Source organism: Pelodiscus sinensis, chromosome 3 (assembly GCF_049634645.1).
Source record: "Pelodiscus sinensis isolate JC-2024 chromosome 3, ASM4963464v1, whole genome shotgun sequence".
Lineage (NCBI taxonomy): Eukaryota > Metazoa > Chordata > Testudines > Trionychidae > Pelodiscus > Pelodiscus sinensis.
Window position 1 is genome coordinate 33,543,589 of NC_134713.1, and position 16,386 is coordinate 33,559,974.

At 44.7% G+C, this 16,386-nt stretch overlaps 1 protein-coding gene across 2 annotated transcripts in view; it reads left to right on the forward strand.

The window, feature by feature from the left end:
• The window catches only part of PXDN (peroxidasin), a 122,765-nt gene that overhangs the window by 29,582 nt on the left and 76,797 nt on the right, over window positions 1-16,386 (forward strand). For both annotated transcript variants that reach the window (XM_006131038.4, XM_006131039.4), the window contains exons 2-3: window positions 2,857-2,928; window positions 5,486-5,557. In XM_006131038.4, the coding sequence (XP_006131100.1) occupies window positions 2,857-2,928; window positions 5,486-5,557 (144 nt within the window). The remainder of the gene's footprint in view (window positions 1-2,856; window positions 2,929-5,485; window positions 5,558-16,386) is intronic.

Consider the following 16,386-nt stretch of genomic DNA (forward strand, 5'->3'; position numbering starts at 1 on the left):
GGGGGAGTGTTGGGGAAGGTGTATGTGAGTAGCAGATACAGCTTGCTGGAGAGAGTGCTACTGGATTCCCCTCCTTTTTTACTCCCCAGCAGATTCCCATGCATGAGATTGGTCCCCTCATCACCATTCTTGACAGGGAGTGAATGCTGTCAGAGTGCAGGCATGACCCTGTGCTTTGTGTGGCACAGCTGTGTGTTCCATGACCCCAGACTCCCTAGTGGTTGCTTGTCGTAGGAAGGTGTCCCATCACGGAGGCCGAAGTAAGGCACCCCTCTCCAGGAACCTTGTGAGAAGGACCATGGGTTTCCAGTGTTAGTGTCATGGAGCTGAGTGCTCTGGACTGATGCTCCATATGCACCCATGTGCACAAGCTGTTGTGTGGCCCCCAGGCCGAGTATGCTGAGAGAGGAGTGCACAGCCTCTCACATCCTGCCTCCTCATTTATATAGGGAAAGTTATAGAACTCACCTGAAGTGCCTTCCTCTCATTCCTCCGAAGCCTGGGAGACATCCTGGGAGTGAGGGACTGGTTCCAGAGTGAGGAGCATGTCCTTGCTGGTGGGCATAGTCTCCTGACTGGCCTTCTTCTCTACCTCATTGTCCTTGTTGGCGTCATCCACCACCCCGCCTTCCTGGAGACTGATGCCAAGAGTGTACTGGCTGGACTCCACAACGATGGTGGGAGGGAGGGAAAGTAACTGGCTCTCCTTGCAGGATGGCATCCAGCTGGTCGAAGTAGCAGCAGCTGCATGATGCCACCCTGGAGCATCTGCTCTGCTCTCTGGTCTTGAGGTAGACCTGCTGGAGATCCTTAATCTTCATCCGGACCTGATACAGGGTCTGGTTGTGGCCTTTGTCAGCCAAGCTGGTGGCAATCTAGCCATAGACCTCTGCTTTTTTCTTCCTGGTGCAGAGATCCTGGAGATTGGTCTCTTTCCCACAGACTTCAATGAGGTCCAGGATCTCTCACCAGTGCAGGACGGAGCTCTCCTGCATCCCTGGCCAGTGGCAGCTGAGGGAGCAGCAGGAGTGCCAACAGCTGTTGGATGCTGTGAGGGAACATTGGGGTCTGTCATGGTTCTCTCACTGGCTGCTGTCCCACATGTGGTTCTCACTGTTTTCCAAAGTGTGAGAAGCCCTTCTCCTGCTGCCTGGAGTTTTAATCTTGGCAGGAGAAGGGGAGCAGTGTGTGGCTAGAGTCATAAGAACTACAGCTGTGAGGGGCCTGGAGGGGCCAATTATTTTGGATTAGCAGCAGTGGAGTGTCCATGCTAACGCTATTTCTAAATTATTTCAAAATTAGTGTTATTCCCCAAGGAAAGCAGAAGTACAGATTTCAAAATAACCCGCCCATTATTTCGGAATAATGAGCTTGATAGTGTGAACACTCTGCTTATTAATTTGACGTAAGGGAGTTATTTTGAAATAACTTCCTAGTTTAGACCAGAGCTGAGAGGGATTGTAGTCATAGAATGAATCTGGGTTGTGAAGCAAATGAAGTTATGTGTAAGATTCCCTCAGTAGTTGGTTGCAAAATCCACTTCAGGAAGAGTAGTGGTCTTGTGGATAAGCCAACTGAATGCCATGCTGAAGCACTGGGTTCTTTTTCCTCCATATTTCTGTGTGCTGCTGAGCAGTCTACTTTAAGTAAAGCTTTGGTCACAGATTGTGTTATAGTTTTCTGGGTGCGAAACTTCATACACCTGGGGTCAAATTTGCAGAACTACCATTCTGTTACTCATACTGTTGTGATTTGAATAAAAAATGTATTAAACCAGAGAAAATGGATTTAAAACAAAAAAGCTTATTTAACAGTTAGGTTTACATTTTTCATAAACTAGATTAGATAAGTCATTTTCATCTTTATTTATGGAAAAAAAAGATGTGAATAGCTTATCTTTTTTGGAACCAATTCCCTTGCTGGCCAGACCGACAGCCTCTGAGGCTGTCCTTATACCAATTCTTTTTGTCTTTTCGACTGTGTCTAGACTGCAGGCTTCTTTCTGAAGAAGCTTTTCGGGATGAGATCTTCCGAAAAAGCTTCTTCTGAAAGAGAGTGTCCCTACTACCAAAGCGCATGGAAAAAGCGATCTGCTTTTTTGAAAGTTAGTGTCCAGACTGAATGGACGCTATCTCTCATGTAAGTTGTGATTACTATGGGTGGAATGTCCACCAGGGCACGTGTGCTTTTTCCTCTTTTCTCTTCTTGCGAAAGAACTCCCACTTCCCCGTCCACACACGCCTTTTTCCAAAAGAGCTCTTTCAGAAAAAGGCTTCTTCCTTATAGAAAGAAGTTTACCAATGTTGGAAAACCCCTCTGTTCTTTTGATTTTTCTTTTGAAAGAACACAATTGCAGTGTGGACATAATTGAAGTTTTTTTCGGAAAAATGGCCTTCTTATATTCCCTCCCCCATTCTTTGCTCAATTTTCCGAAACATTTTCTGAAGACAAAAGAAAAGATATGTCTACACTTCAAGCTGGAATGTTAACATTCCAGCTCAAGGAGACTTACCTATACTAGTTTGATCATAAGTGAAGCTGCAAGTTATATCTTCCAGCTCAAAGTATAGTCATATTGCAAAAAGACAATAGTTTGGTAAGCAGTTTGATTTTCCACTCACTAGGATATGAGCTCCTGAGGAAGCAAAGGTCCTTAATGATTAATGGCTGCCATTCAAAGGATTAACAACCTAGCTCAGATATTGGCCTTCACAGACCACATTATCGGATTATACTAATTTTTGTTCAGCCCTCATTTTAAATGAGGTGTACCCCTGTTTGCTCATGCGCTATGCCAAAATGGTGACCAATAATAATGTTCTTCATGTTGATGTGTTTTTCTTTTTTACCCCACAGAGATCTACGGTTTAATAGAATTAAAGAAATCCAGCCTGGAGCATTTAGACGACTTAAAAACCTGAACACATTGTAAGTTATTACCCTTGCTCTCAAAAACACTTTGTCCCCTCTCCCCCTTCAGTCATATGATTTAATTTAGATTATTTGCCAAATTCAGCTAATCTTCTTTAGGCTTGAGGTGAATCATTTCTATTTGGCTGCAATTGAACGAATATACATGTGTTTTTTGTTTTATTTTCAAATACATTTAGCACTTTGTTACAAGAGGCCTCAGAAAACACATTGACGGCCCTAATCTTTTATTAAATTTTATTACGTTTATTGTGAAAGATATTAAAAATATGTAACTACATATTAATGTATTTTCAGTTATGTTGTGTTTTTTAAATTCTTAAGGATGTGCAACATCAGATAAATAAGCCAGTTATAGCCAAATTGTTCAGATGTTTTCCCACCACTGCATATTTAAAAATGTGTGGAATACTAGGGATGTAATAGCATAACTGTTTAAATGGGTAAGCAATAAGCCTGGGCTCACGCACCACACTCTATTAACTGCGTTAATAGTTACACGCAGGCTCCTGCCCCCGGCTTCAGGGGATCCGGCTGCCACCTGTGCTGCTGGCTCTGCATCACAGCCCATAGTGCGGGGTGGCAGTCCACTCCCTGGGAGTGGGGCTGCGGGCCAGGAGCTGGAGTGGGACAGGGAGCTGTCTGCCAATTTTACAGTACAAAGCTTTCTTTCCCTTGTCCCCTCTCACCTCAGCAGTATGAACCCTGGGTTCTTTATCTCGGCATCTATCTGATGCTCCCACTCTATAGCAATTATGCTGGCTCTTGATAGCTTCACCTGGTATCTCTGCTCAGCCTCCTGATTGCTTTTCTCTCCTGGATTTGACACCTTTAGACGTAGCAACCACCAACAGTGTTTAAGGTTTCCCTTTCAGTAGAAATGGGAAGTTTGGGGACCTCCCTGATTGTGATGCTTTTTCTTCTGAAAGTAAAACCAAACACTCAGTCACCGAGTTTTGGTTAATTATTGGTTCTTTTATCTTCTTGTATCTAGCTTCTTCTATTTCCATTCTCCATTCTAGGCAATCTGGGAGCATTTATGCTCCATTTATGCACTTGAGCCATTTATGCTGTAGGCAAGGCAGAGACAACGACAGCCTCCAAAGGCCCCTGGGCAAGGTGGGGGGGCCCTCTGAAGCGGCAGGGCCTTGAGTGGAAAAGGTGGGGCTGGGAGCATCTGGCCCTTTGTGCCACCCAGAGTGTGCCATGCCAGCCCCACCTCCAGCTCTTAGAGCTACCTGGAGTATGCAATGTAGCTCTCCGGCAGTAATTTAAAGGGCCCAAGGCTCTGGCCACTGATGCTGCCACTGTAGCAGTGGCAGTGGCTGGGAGCCCCGGGCCCCTCTGACTTGTTGGGCCCCAGGGTAGTTGTCCCCATTGTCCCTCCCTGTCGCAGGTCTTGAGGAAAGAGGTGAGTCCTCTAAAGGTTTGGAGTACTGTGTCAGGAATAACAAACACCAGTGGCAATGACACAAATAATAACATACATGCAATCCATTTAGTTTAATGTCTTCATGCATTGCCCCTGAAACATGAAATTTGAAACAGGTGTGTTGAATACATTTGCTGTTTCTGTTCACCTGAAACCTCAGAAGGAGTTATGGGGATTTTCATTTTTAAATGAATGGTGCTTACTTGACTGTCAACTTTCTCATGCACAAGCGGCAGGTGAATTTATTTGCTGACATTCATGGTATTGTTAGGAAATGAACACTACAGTTTTCTTTAGCAATTCATTTGTAGCCTGATAAGAAGTCTTTTGATGGTAGTGGTTTTTAGATCATTATTATTATTTTTATTGAAAGTGTACCTAGGACTGCCTGTCATGCATCAGACCCACAATGTGCAAGGCACTACAACAAACACCTAAGAAAAGTCTGGTCCCTTCTGCAAGGAGTATATAGCCTAAATAAGGAGGAATCTCTCAAACCTGAAGTTTTCTCTTCAGAGGCCAACATTCTGTTTGCACTGGGGATGAGGGAAAAGTTGTGTTGAGTATGCTATTCCACCATGTTATGAGCTGTCATAGAGGAAAGGACTGAGGAGTACCAAGGGACGGTTTGTTAGTTGTAACTATGGCTGGGATACCTCAATATAGGCATCTCAAAGGAACAGCATCTACTCTCCAGGCCATAGTCTAGAGTGGCATTCGGTGAAGAGATTTTTCCCTGTTCTTACCCTTTTTGGTACTTTCATGTAGCCAAACTATATACGTGTTAGGTGTTTTTTCTTAAATTGCTATCTTGGTTCTTTAAGGACTTGATCCTGAAAGATTCTGAACATGTTCACCTGAATCTAGCAGAGCATTTAAATACGTGATTTTGTAAGGACATATTAAGTACATTTGGATTTAAAATAGAAGGCACAAACTCATTACTGTACTTCTGGTAACAATTCCTGATGTGTCGTTAGTTTATTTTTGTTTAATCTAGTTTTTGATGCTTGGCTTGTATAAACTTTCAGTCATATAGCCTGACATTCTGATTTCTTTCAATTGGAAATTGTTTTAACAATTTGTGAATTAAGAAATATAATGTTTTCATTTCTTTTTTAGGCTTTTAAACAACAATCAAATTAAAAGAATACCTAGTGGGGCTTTTGAAGACCTGGAAAATCTAAAATATCTGTAAGTTAATGTCACTATTTTTATATCAAAAGTGAAAAATTAAACATGGAAATGAGGAAAAACCTAATCTAAATGTATTCACATTCTCAGGTATCACACTATTTTGAAAATCTTAAATGTGATTTCTAGCTATTGTGATTGGAGATCTGGGCACTATATATATCAACAAATATTTATCAATATACATAGTGGGTTTGGCATTTGCTAAAATAATATTGAGCCTTTCACAGCTATATTGATGGTTTGAATCCAGGCACAGTTGATAGCAACTTCAAACACTTGCTAGTTATAGTAGAAATCTATGTAGGGATTTGCAAAGTATCTGTTAAGTATGGGATTTTTAAAGGAGTTTGGAGTCCAAATCCCATAGAATGCTTTGAAAATACTAGTCTACACCTGTACTATTTCCTCATCTTCACATATACTTCTTCCAGATTTGTCCAAAGTTTCAAACAATATTTTCTTTCTATTGGTTTTGTTTTGTTTTTATATTGTATTTTATACCAAATAAACCATATCACAGGGTCATTAAAAATGTTATATATGGAAACGCTTTCATTGCTGCTGCTCCAAGCTTTATAGCAATTTTAATCGTTGTGCCATGTGTTCGGGTCTCCCTGGCAGGGGAGTGGCCTAGTGGTTAGGCCCTAGGATTAACTGGTGGGAAATGGGTGCAAACCACTGCCGTGGGAGCCCCGGGGAACTCTAGCCCACTATGTTACTCCAGGCCTTAAGTTTGGGGCATGGCCCCAAGTGTCCAGATTTTTTCTCTCAGTGGGGGTTTCTAGCAGGTTTCCCCCTCTCCTTTGTCCTGTGCTGGGTGGGGTTAGAGGCCGGTTGTCTCCTTGCTGGTCAGCAGCTAACTGAGCCAAGCTCTCTTCCTTTATCTTCCCTCTAAGCCTGGGACTGGCTGCAGGTAAAGTGGGGCGGGGCTAGCTAGGCAAAAAGGCTTTGTTTAGCCCCTGCTTTGCCAGGCCCTCCTCTCACTTCCTCACATGCCATATGAGTAAAATATTTTTTAGTTATTTAGGTTTTGGAAGCACTATTTTCTCCTAATTTGAGGAAAATAGCAAAATATAGTCAATAAAATACTGGCCCATTCGTGTAATCAGAACCTCCAACTAAAATTGGCGTGGATTTCTCCCATGAACACGCCCTTTGGGGTTGGTCCTTCCAATACTGATTTTTATAGTATGGGAAAACTTAACTTCTGCAGCCTTTGAAATACTGAATACTATCTATCTATCCAGATACACTGTATAAAAATAATGAACTTCACTCTTAAGTGCTTTCACTTGCACCCTTTTAAACTACTTTATGAATTAAAATATACTTATGAAATAATTCAAATTTGTATAATTATAATATATACATTCAAATTTCGTGGTGTAGAGGACTCAGCTATGAAATAACTCTACTGGGGGTTGGCAACCTACGGCATGTGCTGATTATCTGTGGCACGCGGGGCAGGAGTTCTGCTACTCCCCTCCCCATGCAGCAGGGAGCCCATGCTGCAGCTCGATCCTCAACTGTGCAGCTGCAAGTTGGAGCACCAACTCCAGCTTCCCGCTGGGACAGAAGACACACACATGTGTGCCCTGTGGCTGTCCCTGCCTGGCCTGGGTGTGCAGCTCCTGTAAGTTAAGGGGTTAACACGCCCTGCCCTTCTGCTCTGGCAGGGGGCAGGGCTGGGCCTGCTTTGCAGATTGGAGCTGGGTGGCTGGTCACACGTGGGCGCCAGGCCCAGGCTGTGCCGCACTGTTCCCTGCGAAGTGTGTGCGGTCGCAGGGGTCCCCTTCCCAGCTCCCTGCTGTGCCCGGAGCCAGAGCCTGCAGGTGAGGGGTGAGCCCTCGGCAAAGGGCTGATCTAAGCAGGGAAGTCACTGTCATGTCCCTCCCCTCCCCACTGCCCTTCCTCGCCCCAGCGGTGCTTCCGTGGGCTGAGTGTCCCAGTGCTGCTGCCCAGCTGGTGAGTATGCTGAGGAGATCTGGGATGCGAGGTAGGAGGCAGGGTGAAGGTGGATGCAGGGAGAGTATGGAACAGGGCAGGGGCTTCACTCTGGGGGGGAGGGGGTAATGTGAGGGGATCAGGCTGTGGGGGGGTATCCTGGGATTGAGGAAAGTGAGGCTGGAACAGAGGGAAGATGTATGTATTTATTTATTTAAATATTTTTACCCCGCCTTTCTATTTAAAATATTCAAGAACAAATAAAAAAATACAAATATATATAAAAATTTAAAATATGAGAATTTAAAATGAGACCTCAGAGGGACATAACCAGCTAAAAATATATAGAGAGGAGAAACACACACATACAGACTCAAACATTAATAAAGCATGAGTAAAAAGAGTGGCTTTAGGGAGAAGGGACCGAGGTTGGCGGCAGGGGCAGGAGCGCCAAACTCTCCGTCATGTTGCAGGGTGGTGGAGAGGGGGCAAGAGGTAGGCAGCTGCTTCAGGAATTTCTAGTCAATTACACTGCCCTGGGCTGGATCCACAGCCGACAGGCTCTCAGTCTACCTTTCCTCTCTACTGCCTGGGGTAGGGGGTCGGCGGGCGGGGGGGGGGGGGGTGCTGAACCCTCCCTCCTGTTGCAGGGAGGCAAAGCCTGCGAGCGGCGGAAGGGGAAAGGCGGTGAGAGGCAGGCAGCTGCATTCAGGAAGTTCTAGTCAGTTACACTTACTCCGGCTGGATCCACAGCTGACAGGCTCTCAGTCTCACAAGAGATCATCTCCCCTCCCTTGTGAGTTTCAGCAGCAGCCTGTCACCTGCGGATCTACCCGTTCCCACCACCCTCCTCCCCCTTAGGCAGTATAGAGGAAAGGCAGATTGCGAGCCTGTTGCCGGGGCAGTGTAATTGATTAGAACTTCTTGAAACAGCTGCCTGCCTCTCCCTCCCTCTCTGGTTCTGCCGCTTGCAGGCTTTGCCTCTCTGCAGCAGGAGGGAGGGTTTGGCGCTCCTACCTTCCTCTGCCCCCCCTCCACCAGGCAGTAGAGAGGAAAGGTAGATCGAGAGCCTGTCGGCTGTGGATCTAGCCTGGGGCAGTGAAATTGACTAGAACTTCCCCAACGTGGCTGCCTGCTTCTTGCCCACTCTCCGGTTCTGCCTCTTGCAGGCTTTGCCTCCCTGCAAGAGGAGGGAGGGTTCAGCACACCCCCGCCGACCCTACCCTCTCCTGGCCCCCCCCTCCGGGCAGTAGAGAAGAAAGGTAGACTGAGAGCCTGTCGGCTGTGGACCCAGCCAGAGTAAGCGTAACTGACTTGAACTTCCTGAATGCAGCTGCCTGCCTCTCGCCGCCTCTCCCCTTCCGCCGCTCGCAGGCTTTGCCTCCCTGCAACAGGAGGGAGGGTTCAGCACCCCCCCACCACCCGCCTATCTCCTACCCCCCACCCCAGGCAGTAGAGGGGAAAGGTAGATTGAGAGCCTGTTGATCCAGCAGCGGCAGTGTAATTGACTAGAACTTCTTGAAGTGGCTCCTGCCTCTCTCCTCCTCTCTGCTTCCGCAGCTCGCAGGCTTTGCCTTCTTCTAAAATGGCGGAGGGTTCGGCCCTTGCGGCGCTGTTCCCCTCCGACGAGACCCGCCCCTACCAGAGTACCTTCTGATAGGCCGGCATTTCTGATAATCCGGCACCACCTGGGTCCCAAAGGTGCCAGATTATCGGAAGTCTACTATAGTCTGTTTCTTCCAAGAAAGCTTGGAGTTGCAGCACCACCGCTCGCTCGAGTACCTTGCCCAAGAAGGGAATATTATCAATTGGGCGATAGTTATTTACATCATGTGGGTCCAGCGAGGTCTTCTTGAGTAACGGTTTTATCACTGCCTCTTTCAAGGCATCAGGAACCATACCAAATCTAAAAGACGCATTAATAATCCTCTGGACCTAGCCAGTTATCCCTTCCTGGCTAGATTTAATAAGCCATGAAAGGCAGGGGTCAAGTGAGCACGTAGTCGATTGCGCTCCTCCAAGCGCATTGTCCATATCCTCAGTCTGCAATAGCTGAAACTGATCCAGAGAAAAAAGACTGGGTGGTGCACTCAACACATTCTGTGCCCCACTTACACAGCAACCAGAGTCTAAATCCAACCAGATGCGGGCGATCTTATTAGCAAAATGCTTTGCAAACAGATTGCAGTGGGGGGCCAAAGACTCCTCTATTTCGCCATGAGTGCCAGACTGCAACAGGCCTCATACTACTCGAAACAATTCCGCTGGACGGCATTGTGCAGATGCGATACGGGTGGAGAAGTAGCTTTTCTTCTCTGTCAGCACCGCCACTGGGTAAGCTCGCAGTTCAGCTCTAACCCGCAGTCGATCAGACTCAGCTCTAGTTCTCCTCCAGCTGTGTTCTAGCCGTTGCACAGACTATTTTGCTGCCATCAGCTCCCTAGAAAACCAGGGAACAAACTTGGCTTGACTGGTCTGAAGAGGGCGCTTAGGAGCAATCATATCAACTGCCCGGGCTACCTGGGTGTTCCATGTATCTACAGGACCATTTGCCATAATGGCTGAACAATCCCTCAGGGACCTCAGAAAACCCTCCGGATCCATCAGCCTCCGAGGGTGGATCATCTTAATTGGTCCTTCGCCTCTGTGGAGGGGAAGGTCAGCAGATAGCCTAAACTTGACCAGGTAGCGATCAGTCCATGACAAAGGGAGTATAGCCACATCCCTTAGTCTAAACTTGACCAGGTAGGGATCAGTCCATGACAAAGGGAGTATAGCCACATCCCTTATCCCAAGAACTCTATCACCCTTAGTCCAAAAAACCAAATCGAATGTATGACCTGCAACATGTGTTAGATCAGTTATTTCTTGGGATAATCCTAGGGTGGTCATGGTATCCATAAAATCTCGGACCGGACCAGACAGAACAACCTTGGCGTGGATATTAAAGTCCCCCAAGACCAAAAGCCTCGGCATCCTCAATGCCATGTCCGAGACCACGTCGGCCAGCTCGAGCAGAGCATCTGCCATAGAGCGAGGTGGGCAGTAAACAAGCAGCATACCCAGTCTATCCCAGCCACCCAATGTCAAGTACAGACACTCGAATTTGACACTTTATTGGACTACAGCCCTAGCCAGTGAGATAGAATCTCGATAGACAATTGCCACCCACCTCCCCGACCATTAAGCCGCGGCTGATGCTGTACTGAGAACCCAGCCAGGCACAATTGGGAAAGGATGACGCCTCCCTCCACTCTCAGCCAGGTCTCAGTGATACAAGCCAGGTCAGACCCTTCATTCAGAATTAAATTGTGGATGACAGCTGTCTTCTGGGATACTGACCTGGCATTCAGCAACAGCAGCCTCAGGGCTGATGGCCAGATATTAAAGTTCCCAAAATTTTTAAGGCTGGGAATAGGACTGGAAAAAGGAATAGCACATAACTGTCTAAGCCTCATTCCCCTTGGGTGGCCAGTCCGGATCTTACTTCCACATCTTCCCCTACCTGTCACAACTGCCACGACGCCATCTGAGCCCTCCTCCTTAGGCACCCCATCTGTGCCAAACCACATATTGGCGGTGGGGAATGGGGGGGCAGAACAAATACACACCTTCAGTTTGGGTAGCTAAAGGGAACTTCCTCTCACCAAAAACCCTCGCCTGCCCTCCCTGCTCTCACCAGGGACTGAATAGGCCACCACACAACCAAGTGTGCTGCTCTTACCAGCACACACAAACACACACTCAATTATAATCTACCATCACAGCACACACCCTTGCCCTTGGTCTGCCCCCGACGGGCTCCCCGAAAAGGGCAGTCCCCTTTGGCTCGCCCCTTCAGGGCGGCCCGCCACCGGCAGCCTCCTGACTTTAAGGCTGCCCCGGTAATGGCTGCAGGCAACACCTGCAGCTGAAAGGTCTGAGTCCTAACGGGCAGGCCTCTCACTCATGAGCTAGGTGGTACAGCTGTGCAGCAACAGCTCTGCCTTCTGAGGTCTGGGTGAGGGGGGATAGAAGTTTCCTTTGCAGAAGCTGTACTTCCCTTTACTCCCCACTCTGTTGCCTCCCTTCCCCCTCCATCACAGCATGAATCTCTTTGCACCTTAACATTCTGTGTGAATGAGAATTTCAGCCTGTTTGCACAATAATCAGCCAGCCACAAGTGTTTTGATGTGCAGCTGTTTGGCTGTATTCTCACCCTCTCACCTTTTCTGTGTCTCTCAACCCCTCCTGCCCCCAAACTCCCTCTTGTATCCCCACCCCACTACCCTCTCCTGCCACCAAACTCCCTTCTAGAACCTTCCCTCCTCATCCCCTCTTGCACCTCAACTCCCATCCAGATCCTGCATCCCTATCCCACTCGCTGGAAACCCTGTCCTGCACACTGAACCCCTCATTTTTGTCCCCACCTCAGAGTCTAAGAGGGTCCCCAAAATCAACTAACCCTAGAACCCCAGAAAAGTAAATCTTTCCTATGAGAAGCCCTGCACCTCAGTCCTCTAAGTCCCTTCCCCTTGCCGCATGAGTCTGGTGCCAGAAGAGTGAGGTGTCTCAGTTGGGTGCCATATCAGTGAGAGTTGGGGGGTTTTGGAGGAGTTTTTTTTTCTCCCTTGTGTGGTACCCAACTGATTTTTCTTTGAGTCAGTGGCCCCCAACTCAAAAAAGGTTCCCCACTTCTGCATAAAATAAAACATTGATATCTTTTGTGTTGGACATAAATTAATATTTTATTTTATTTAAAATGAAGTTTGATAAACTAACATGAGAAAGTTAAAACACTTAGTCTGTTTAATAAATTAAATTAAACCGTTCTTTCTAGCTGCAGCACTTGCAAAATGGCTTGGGTATAATTATGTAATTTAACAGTGAGTTTAGCAATGGGTGGTCCATGGAAAGGTTTGCATTGACCCAGGTGGTTTACAGGGTGTGCCATGGAAGGAGCCCCTCTCCCCTCCTGGGAGAATGGCATGGCTTTAGGCAGGAGGGTTAAATCTTGGCACACCACTTCGGAAAGTTTGCTGACCCCTGAAATATACATTCTCCCCATAATTTGTACTTATGTGTTGTATCTATGTAAATATGCCATCAGTTAAAACTGATTTAATTCCATGTTGTTTTTTATTGGCTAATGATATGCATAAAAAAAAGCATTTATTAGTTATAAAACAAGAAGAAGAGAAGGACCCAATGCAGGGGACTGGACTAGATGACATCTTGAGGTTCCTTCCAGTTCTGTGATTCTATGAAATGATGAAGTCAATTGCAGCACTATCTGTATTACAAATATATTTAACATCACTTATTTTCTGGTGTTTATGATAGAAACAAAGATGTACAGTCATTGAGATAATGCTGAACGCAACTGTTAGTACATTTCAGTGAAAGGTTTAAAACACACACTTTTAAACTATTCCCTCCTGAGTTTCCCCGATTTATTTGTCTTCATTTTTATTCAGATCCTGAATCTATAATATCCAAATGAAAATTCTTTCCCTTTCCTCTGTCTCTCTGTATTTTATGGATGAGACATGGCAGTTGAATAAGATGAAACTTGGCAGTGGATTCCTGATCAATAACACGACTTTGTCAGCAGAATTCTTTTTTTAACATCCTTCCTCCATTATTAACATAGCCTTTAATAAGGCTCTTTTTACTTTGTCTTTAGTTGACTACAGAATCCATGTTATGTTACATTCATTTGGGATTTATACCCCCGCCACAGAGAGGTATTATTATAGAGGTCAGTAGCAACAGCAGCAATATTATTGCAGCAATGTTTGCAAAGATGTTCCTTCTGCTTATCCTTTTATGACCAGAACCGTGGATACCCATGCTTTCACAATAGGCTGGGGAGGCCATCTGAGGATATTGAATGTTCAAGATTTTTGGACAGAGCATGAAGCTGTTCTCACTATCAATCTATTTATAATCCTTACCGAGCATTTTGAGTACAGATCAAGAACACAGTGGTTAATATATTTGCCAACAACATCACTGTAATGTTTTATAAGAGGAAGCTAGGGAGGAGCCTGCTCCAACCAGCATTGCCAGGAGTCAATGAAGTTCTGGCAGTTCTGCATCAAATAGAGCATCATTCCCTCAGGCGTTCTTTTAGGATGAGCCCAGAATTACTTGGATGGTCAGCTTATCAGGAGTTTCTCCCAGAATCTTGAATGGTGTCTAGAAAGCAGTGTGAAGTGGTTCATCTTCAGGGAATGCACATTCCTGCTATTGATCTGTTTGCAACAAAGGACAACAAGAAGCCTCAGTTTTGTGAACAGGTCTCAATCAGGGCTCCTTAACTGAATTAGGGGCATAGTTCTCCACTTTGTGTTGAGCATGTGCACACCTTGATGGAATACACATCTGAACCCACATCTTGAAGAGCAATAATTACAGTACAGGTAAGTAATCAGTTTTTTCTGCCTACCACAAAATTTAAGAGAGTAATCTTTCTGTATGTTCTATCCTTCCTGTTTCATAAAAAGAAGTACTGTTTTTGGAATGTTTGGGGTTATTTACTTTGTGTTTTAGGTCAATGACATCTATGTTGCCACAATCTTTTTTAAATAGTGGTGCAGTATTATCTAGGTAATAAAGTAACTTCAAATTCTGAAGCTAAAAGTAGGACAAAAATTAATTGTATTGCTCTTAGACAACTGGATTTGTTTTGCTTTGAAGTCTTTTATTTCAATTTCAGATACTTAGTATTTGGTAGAGATTCTTTAGGCAGTGTGCAAACCCAGATCTCCCCCCAAAACACCTAATCACAGGTAATTTAGACCTTATTCATAACACCTAATTCACATTTTTATTCTGCCTTGCATTAACTCTCTATTATTTTGCCTGCAACAGAGAAAGTAAATACAGCTGTCAAAAATGAAGACTATACTATTGTCTTCACTTATTAACTAAATAAATGATACTCAGTGTGTTTTATTTTTTCTGTGCTTTGTTGCTAATATTGTATGTAGATGATTTGTTCACTTCTGGTAAATTATTCTGACAGCAGCAGTGGAGCAAAAAGGGAAAATGTGAGTAGAAATGTAGCTATGATAAAATTTTAAAAGGAACCTTTATGGGTGATAAGGAATTTCAGTATGAACTGGTAGAAGGGAAGCCATTCAGGAAATTCCAAGCATAGGATGAGGTGTTCAGCATGGTGGGAGATTATTATTTTTGCAGTAGAATTTGGGGCATGCTGGCTGAGAGAGAAATGAGAGGTCTAAGGCAAGACAAGAAGGTTACAATAATCAAGGAGATAATGATAAGGATATGAAGAATAGTTTTAGCAATGAGGAAGGGACAGACTTTGGAACTATTAAGATGGAATATGTGGCAAGATTTAGTGATATGATTGGATATAGGAAAATAGGGAGAGAAGGAGAGAGAAGTAAAATGTAATACCAAGACTACAAGCTTGTAAGACTTCTTCAAGATACTTCCCTATTGATTCCCTAATATACACTCATTGTCCCTCACCAGTTGATTAAAAAATGTAGTTGCTGATCTCGTCTTCCTTGTTTGATGAACAGATCCTGATACTCCCTTCTTTGAATCTCTCCAGTGATTCCCCATCTGGCGTTGTTTGAAGTTTAAGCTCTGTGGGTTTATAATAATCAGCCTAGCCCTACTTATAATTTGCTTGTCAACTTTTGTGTCACCTCCATGAACATTACTATGTTTTTTCACGTCTGTCAGTCTCTCAAACAATCACTTCTATGGCTTTCTTCACACAACCTTCTGTACATGACTTGACTGGTCTGAACTTGCCTGCAAGGCCCATATACCATCCACTTTTAAGTCTCACATAAAAATCCACTCCTAATAGGTTGCCTGTAATGAATCTCATTGATATTTAATGATATTCTTTTTATTATTTCTCTTCTCTGAATGCTGTCTATCAGCCATCCATCCCTACTTGCTGAGGGGCAGGAATCATCTATTGCTGAATGTTTGGAAAGTGCCCACTTCTCCGTAGTTTCTAATACAAACGAGAACTGCAGAATTTTGTTTTCCAAAACTCTCTGTGCTAATGAACTATACCTACATGTCACTAATAACTGTTTATTCACCCCTTATAAAGTTCTGATAGATTAATGGTTTTAACCGGTTATAGAATTTATAGTTAGCTAAGTAACATATTACTCTGTCCTTAATTACACTTTTAACTAGGACAGTATTTGCAAAGTTCCCATTGATAGACATAGCTGAAGTTTAGCGAGAGTGTTATGTATTTTGGGGTGATGTGCTCAGTAGTAGCCTCCTCAGAGGTTTGCATTCATTAGGTTGTCCTATCTCCTCTCTCTGTTGATGTCACATCCTATTTCCACATTAAAAATATCATATAAGATAGTGCTGACTTGGAAGTGCAGGTGGAGCAAATATGTTTTACTTAAATAGCCCATTTAAGCTCCAGGGATTGTTCAAAGTTGGAGTCTCCAGAGAGGGCATATGGTGGAGGGGGATCAGGTGATTACATGTTATAATGCTTTTGACTCAGCTCGGAGAAAATGAGAATTGAAGTAAGGACTGAAGTGAAGTGTTTCTTTGGGGACCGGTGAGGTCTAGCAGTGGACAGGAAAGGCTTCCCAGGAGGAAGGGTGTAACTTCCATCCCCTTCTGTTCCCGCCCCTCCCAGTATGTTGCAGTCTGGAAATGCCTCTATTGGCTGGGACCGAGTGCTTTTTGAGTTGCTTTGCTCTTGTGTTGAATGACCAGTATTGTCAACCTCAAGAGATCAAAAATCACGAGACAGATCCCCAAAAAAATCACAAGAATGGTCCCACAAATCATCAGCTGTTAAAAACATAAAACAATGGGTTTTACTCTGTCTTCTGACTTTTTGTCTCCCCTCTATTCCTCTGGCTATGTGTTGTGTG